Source organism: Coenobita brevimanus, chromosome 31 (assembly GCF_032717465.1).
Source record: "Coenobita brevimanus isolate Jiangsu-jjx chromosome 31, ASM3271746v2, whole genome shotgun sequence".
Classification (NCBI taxonomy): domain Eukaryota; kingdom Metazoa; phylum Arthropoda; class Malacostraca; order Decapoda; family Coenobitidae; genus Coenobita; species Coenobita brevimanus.
Window position 1 is genome coordinate 30,049,792 of NC_136984.1, and position 7,500 is coordinate 30,057,291.

The 7,500-nt window shown below is 43.3% G+C and overlaps 2 protein-coding genes across 2 annotated transcripts in view; both read left to right on the forward strand.

Annotated features, from left to right (window-relative positions):
* Window positions 1-2,777: 2,777 nt before the first annotated feature.
* On the forward strand, window positions 2,778-3,149 carry LOC145395533 (uncharacterized). The gene has a single exon (XM_080269141.1). It carries the CDS (start codon window positions 2,778-2,780, stop codon window positions 3,147-3,149), a length of 372 nt encoding a protein of 123 aa, XP_080125267.1.
* A 1,101-nt stretch (window positions 3,150-4,250) lies between these two features.
* Window positions 4,251-7,500, forward strand: part of LOC145395534 (uncharacterized) — a 14,076-nt gene continuing 10,826 nt past the window's right edge. The window contains exon 1 of the mRNA XM_080269142.1: window positions 4,251-4,337. The gene's annotated coding sequence lies outside the window, so the exon portion shown is untranslated. The remainder of the gene's footprint in view (window positions 4,338-7,500) is intronic.

Sequence of the window (7,500 nt, forward strand, 5' to 3'; positions counted from 1 at the left end):
GGGTGGCCGCAGACAAAACGCCTCCACGTCGCTGTCACCCATCATTTGATTGCCCTCCCCCCAACTCACTCCTCCCTCCCTCATATACCTCTCAACTCCATCCCTCTACCTCATCCTTGGTCTTCCCCTCCCTCTCCCTCCCTCCACTTCACCCACATACACGACTACAGTAACTGACATAGCAGCGACCCCAAATGAAGAGGAAACTGAGACAGCCAAGTTTAAAATGGGTTGTTGATTACAGGAAGGGTGAAACAGTATATATGCCCCTCAGAGGTCCTGGACAAAAACCCTTTCACCAAAGAAATATATGTAACCAAAAAGGAACATGGAATAAATCACACTAGACCCTCAACTGCATTTACACAAACATAGATGGAATGAACAACAAGACTGTGGAACTTGTGGCTTTAATAGAGGAAGAGAATCCAGCCCTCCTCTTTTTCACAGATGCTAAGTACAATACAGATAGGTTGAATACCAGCTTGTTTGAGGTAAATCCCTGCACGATAATAAGGAAAGACAGACATATCCAAACGTCCCAGGAGGAGGAGTAGCGATAACAGTCACGAAGGAGCGTGTCGTGGATGAGTCTTCGGCATCGAGTCTACAAGATCACGAAGCACAAGAGTCAGTCTGGTGTGAAATAAAAAGTAAGGAAGGCATGAGCATAGTATTAGGCTCTGTATACAGAACCCCATCCTCCCCAGTACACAGTAATAAAAAAAAAATCTATGATCTCATCAGAGTAAGTGAAGAAAGTACAAAAAACAGATTCTAGTCACTGGAAGCTTTAATTTTAGTGACATTATTTGGGAAGAGAACAGAGTAATGAACGGCTGCCAGAACTATGGTGAGGTTCACAGTTTCCTGGAGGCTGTGAATGACAACTTCTGGACCCAACACGTACATGACAAGACCCAGCTGCACGAGACAGACAACCCATCCAGACTGGACCTCATCATCACCAAGACTGACTGCGAGATGAATGACCTGAAGTACTTAGCACCACCAGGCCATAGCAAATATGCCGTATTGAATTTTTTCCTTGCTGTTGATGCCAAGCCACAGGAACACGAGGCCAATAAAATCAAATGAATTTACCACAAGTCAGACATTGCTAAAATGAGAAAATTACTCCCTGATGTTGAGTGGGCACTTCCATTCTCTGGCAAAACTGTCCAGGAAAAATGGAATGTATCTCTGAAAAAACATGAAAGAATTGTAGCAGACTGTGTACCAACAAACAAAAACAAACAATCATCAAGAAAACCCAACTGGATGAACAGGCGCCTGCGGATACTGATTCAGGGGAAGCAGGAAGCATGGGAGAAAAAACGGGGCCAGAAAAACACCTGAAAAATGCGACCTGTGCTGTACAACGCAGGGAGAAACAAAGCTACCAGGGAAGTGAGGGCTGCCAAGTACGAGTATGAGAAGAAAGTGGCCAAAGATTCAACAACTCAAAACATATCTAGGCACATGTCCATTTGCAGCCCAATATCAAGGAGACCGTCACCAGAATAAACACAACCCATGATACACTAACTGAGGATGACAAAGAGACTGCAGTGATAATGAATAAGGCTTTCAACAAAGTCATCGTTAAAGAAGATCTAAGTGGACCAGCCCATCTCCTGATGCTACATTCCAGGGACCCAAGATCACACAAACTGATATAAGCCAACTGGAGGTAAAGAAGAAGCTGTCTGACTTGACCCCAGCAAAGGGCCAGGACTGGATGGTGTGTCATCAGCGTCTTGAAAGCTTCTGTTGACATATTATGTGACCCTTTACTCGACATATTTTGTTCATCTCTCTAGGCTGGTGAAGTTCCCAGTGACTGGAGGAGGGCCAACATCTCACCCATTTTCATGAAGGGCAGCCAAACTGAACTCCTAAATTACCGTCCATTGTCCTTGACCAGCACAGACTCCAAAATATTAGAGTATCATTTGACAGGAAATTGTAAACCATGTGCCATGGAACAGCCTGGCTTCCGATGCAACAGGAGCTGTCTGACAAATATGCCTTGCTACCAGGACGATCTCATTAATGCAGCAGATCATGGCAAATTTGCTGATGTCAATTACTTAGGCTGTGAAAAAGCTTTTGACAGGGTCCCCCACCAAAGACTGTGCATCAAGCTTGAGGCAGTGGCAATAACAGGGAAAGTCTTAGGCTGGATCAAGAGCTTTCTTTCGGACAGACTCCACAGGGTGTCCATCAGAAATGAGGCATCAGACTGGCTGCCAGTTGAATGGAGTTCCCCCTGTGCTCGGACCCATCCTCTTCATCACATGTATCAACGACTTGGTCTCAAATTTGTAATCTACAGCCAGCTTGTTTGCAGATGATGCAAAAAATATACAAAGTTATTGGGTCAGATGAAGACATCAAGGCAATGCAGAGTGACATGTAGGGACTGGACGAGTGGAGTGGCACGTGGTTGTTGAACTTTAACACACATGTGTAGGACAATGCACACAGGACACAAAAATCCCGGGGCCAACTATCAACTGGGCAATAAAACACTTGAAAAATACACCTTAGAAAAAGAACTAGTAATCCTGATAGCATCGCACATGACGCCTTCATAACACGTTGCACAGGCAGCAGGGAAGCCAACAGTAGACTTGGAGTCATCAAAAGACATTTCACTGCCTTGGGTAATGAAGTCTTTGTACCACTTTACCTCTCGTTGGTGTGTCCTGTTCTTGACTATGGAGAGCTGTGTTGGTCGCCATATTTAATGAAAGATATCCAGACACTGGAGAATGCAGCAGCGAGCCACGAAGCTGGTTCCAGGACTGGAGAGATTACCATACGAGGAGAGATGCAGGCAACTCGAACTTCAAACGTTAAGTGAAAGAAGGAAGAGAGGGGATGTGATCAAAACCTTCAAGCCTATCCATGGATATGAAGACATTCCTTCCTCTAAGTTCTTCAGACTCAGCACAAACCAGTTGAGAGGACACTCCTTAAATCTCTCAAAGCCAGACCACTGGAGAACGACCCTAAAAGACAACTGGTTTGCAATAAGAGTGACTGATGACTGGCACTCACTTCCTGAGAATATAGTCACAGCACCCACAACAGCCACATCTAAGTTCCGTTGTGACAAATACACTGGGCAACAGGTGTCTTAAAGGTGGGGGCACGCAAGGAGTGCACATCTTATTTCCCACTAGCTATTCATGGGTAAGCATTCATAGGTAAGCACAGGTCAGCCGCAGCCTTAATTGGGTGTTGACATTGCATCGCCTTACCACTGGGTCGTATAGGGTCGCTGAGTGTAGCCCCAAAACCCACCAACGCGACCCCCCCCCCTCTCTCTCTCTCTCTCCACTATTTTCAGTTATTTATTTATTTTATACATGTCCTTCATAGATGTTTTCTACAGTGGCTTGAGTAGTACATTTGCGACTGTTGCTAGGCAGTGTAAGACATAGGCTGTGAGGATATGATGTGCATATATAAGCCAGAAGTGCACGGTAATGAGTGTTGACGATAAATGTAGGATAAGCGATCTGTTTTGTTTATTACACCTTCCTGTCCTGTTCATCAGACATGCTTCCAATATCGCCATCCTTTGCATCAATAACATAGAACTTGATATTAACCAGCCGTATCCATAGATAAATCGTTAAGGAAGAGATGTTAGGGACGAGAATACGGACCAGGGGCTCCTACCACTCACTCTTCGCATAATAACAAACAGCCTAAACAGGTAAATACGTGACCAGTTGACATCTCCAGCGAAACATGGCACTACACATTCCTTTCCATGCCGCGATTTTTTTTTACTATATTCATTTCCCGCCACTTCTGTATTTTATTAAACTCCAGGAAGATATTTCAGATTTGAGGTGTTACATAGACCATTTTTTTTTTTTACCCCTCGATTACTTAGTCACTTTCCTAAATTCAAATAGATCGGTGTTAATCTTTAGGGTCTCATGTGATATTTGGCAACTCGCATTTCCCTTTCATTCGGCGCCTCTCCCTCCCTTCCTTCCTCCCTCCCTCCCTCCCACTCTCTCTCTCTCTCTCTCTCTCTCTCTCTCTCTCATTTCCAGACGATTGTATTCTGCTCTGGGAGGATTTTTTGGACCTGGAGAGGTTATATTGGCTTCATTAACTCCCTCACTATTACGATACTTACCTACGCTAATTTTAAAGTCTCTTAGTAGGAATGTTGTTAGGTGGACATTTGGCAACTATGCTTCCCACAATGGCCACACCACAACACACAGACAGGTAGACTCGCACATCCTCCTCACCACATCTCCACCACATCACCACCACACCTTCCCTACACCTCACCACACCACTAGGTAAGCTGTTAGTTGCCCAGGTAATCTTGAGTTTGGGTCCAAGAGGGTGTATGTGAAATTTAGGTGTGAAGAACTGCGTAGTGTAAAATGCATGCTCCCAACCTATTCAGCCCTAGTAACTAATTCATTTATTTATTGCTGGATAAATATTTGGATCAGTGTCAAATATACGCGTAGTAAGCGGGGTTCTTTCTGGTAAAAACGTTACAACCGGAGTACCACAGGATTCAGTGTTGGGTCCTCTTCTCATCTGAATATATATATAAATGATAATGACCAAGACCCGTGTTCTAGTGCCTAAATATTTGTTGATGCTAAAATAATGATAATAATAAACGCTTGAAAATCTGGGTATAGGCCTACTTGTTTACAAAAGCAGATGACGCAGTGTAGTGAGTGAATAAAATCGAAGTGCCAGGTAGCAACGATCCTGTGGCATTATGTATTCTATGCAAGGAAGAAGGAACCAAAGGCCAGCACAAGTGTTCCCTCCAATTAGGAAAATAAAAACAATATAACAGCCAAATTCAAGATATTTTCATTTTGATATGCCTTGACTGGAGGTCATAGGCAGTATGAAATACAGACAGAGGAAGACAGTAGGAAATACAGAGGAAGACTAGGAAATACAGAGGAAGACAGTAGGAAATACAGAGGAAGACAGTAGGAAATACAGAGGAAGACAGTAGGAAATACAGACAGAGGAAGACAGTAGGAAATACAGACAGAGGAAGACAGTAGGAAATACAGACAGAGGAAGACAGTAGGAAATACAGAGGAAGACAGTAGGAAATACAGACAGAGGAAGACAGTAGGAAATACAGACAGAGGAAGACAGTAGGAAATACAGAGGAAGACAGTAGGAAATACAGACAGAGGAAGACAGTAGGAAATACAGACAGAGGAAGACAGTAGGAAATACAGACAGAGGAAGACAGTAGGAAATACAGACAGAGGAAGACAGTAGGAAATACAGAGGAAGAGTAGTAGAAATACTGACAAAGGAAGACAGTAGGAAATACAGAGGAAGACAGTAGGAAATACAGACAGAGGAAAACAGTAGGAAATACAGACAGAGGAAGACAGTAGGAAATACAGAGGAAGACAGTAGGAAATAAAGACAGAGGAAAACAGTAGGAAATACAGACAGAGGAAGACAGTAGTATATACAGAGGAAGACAGTAGGATATACAGAGGAAGACAGTAGGATATACAGACAGAGGAAGACAGCAGGAAACAGAGGACGACAGAAGGACACAGGCAGATGGAGACAGTTCCAGAGTTGATCTGTTGCATACATGAAGGACTGCGAGTAACGGTACACAGTAAGCAGCAGGGAGGATACGGTACAGGATTATTTCAAACTAAAGATGGATTGTAAATGAGATGAAGGCTATGAATTGTTTACAGAGATGACAGTGATAATAATACGATCTATAGAACAGTACTGGGCCTCCGTGCGAGTATTTCTGAGAAGGGACGAAGACGAAACTGCAAATAAATAAATAAACAAAAAATGGCGTGAGCAGTAACATAATTTCGGCAGTTTAAAAAAATGTGAAAAAGAAATGGGGATATTACACGTAGAGGAAGAAGAGGAGGACCATTGGGCATTAAATGAGTGAGCTGGGTATGGTGTTAGGTGCTGGCCAGTATCATCCACTCACTTGATGTAGTGCTGCTTATTTCTTCCTTCATCTCAAAATCAGTCGGATTTACTGCCCGGCTATACTACTACTATTACTACTACTACTACTACTACTGCCACTACTACTACTACTTCCACCACCACCACTGCTACTACTTATACTACTGCTGCTACAATTACTACTACTACTACTACTACTAATACCACCACCACTACCACTACTACTGCTAGCACTACTACTACTGATACTACTACCACTACCACCACCACCACCACTACTACTACTACTGATACTACAACTACTACTACCACCACCACCACTATTACTACTGGTACTACAACTACGAATACCACCACCACCACTACTGATACTACAACTACCACTACCACCACCACCACCACTACTGATACTACAACTACCACTACCACCACCACCACCACTACTACTACTGATACTACAACTACCACTACCACCACCACCACTACTACTATTGATACTACAACTACCACTACCACCACCACCACTACTACTACTGATACTACTACTACCACTACCACCACCACCACCACTACTACTGATACAACAGCAACAACTACTATTACCACTACTACTACTACTACTACTACTATTACCACTATTACTACTACTACTATCATCACTTCAAATACTACTACTGCGACACACAATCGTCAGCTCGATCACTAGCAGCTAAACGGTTATCGTGGAGTGCAGGAAGAGGGTAACTTCAGCCTGCAGTCCACTGGGTGCACGTTTATAGGCGAAAAGGGCAACAACAACAACAACAACAACAACAACAACAACGTCACCGGATGAAATGAATGTGGTAGTAGTGGTGGTTGTAGTAGTAGTAGTGGTGGTGGTGGTGGTGGTTGTAGTAGTAGTAGTAGTAGTGGTGGTGATAGTAGCAGTAGTAGTAGTAGTAGTAACATTGGTGGTAGTATAGTAGTGGTGGTAGTAGTAGTAGTAGTAGCAGTAAAATATAATAATGATAGTTGTAGTAGTAATAGTATTATACCGGTAGCTGTAATAATAATAATATTAATAATAATAATATAGTAGTAGTAGTAGTAGTAGTAGTAGTAGTAGTAGTAATAGTTATAAAATGGACTTAGCCATCCATCCATCCTTTGCTACCCATGGCTCACTGCTAGGCTACCCTTTGCTGACCAGCCTCACTCTTCCTTGAGCGGCAGTAACAGCGCTAAATAAACTCCAAACACCCCTCACTTCAACCGCCCTAACCCACTTGACATCCAGGCGTCATTTGATATGGTTACCACCCAGCGTAATAAATGGTTTCCTGGTTTGCACACTGCTTGGCTTGTCACTTAGAGTCAACTGAAAAGAACTACATAAAGTGAGTGGATGGTCGGAACTCCAGCTCTCCTCTCTCTCTCTCTCTCTCTCTCTCTCTCTCTCTCTCTCTCTCTCTCTCTCTCTCTCGGCGGAAGTTGTTGTTAGTGACGTCATATTTCCTGTATTGGGCAAAAACT

Excerpts from the sequence above, each read along its gene's own strand:
- LOC145395533 (XM_080269141.1), top strand. The coding sequence starts at position 2,778 with ATGCAGCAGCGAGCCACGAAGCTGGTTCCAGGACTGGAGAGATTACCA.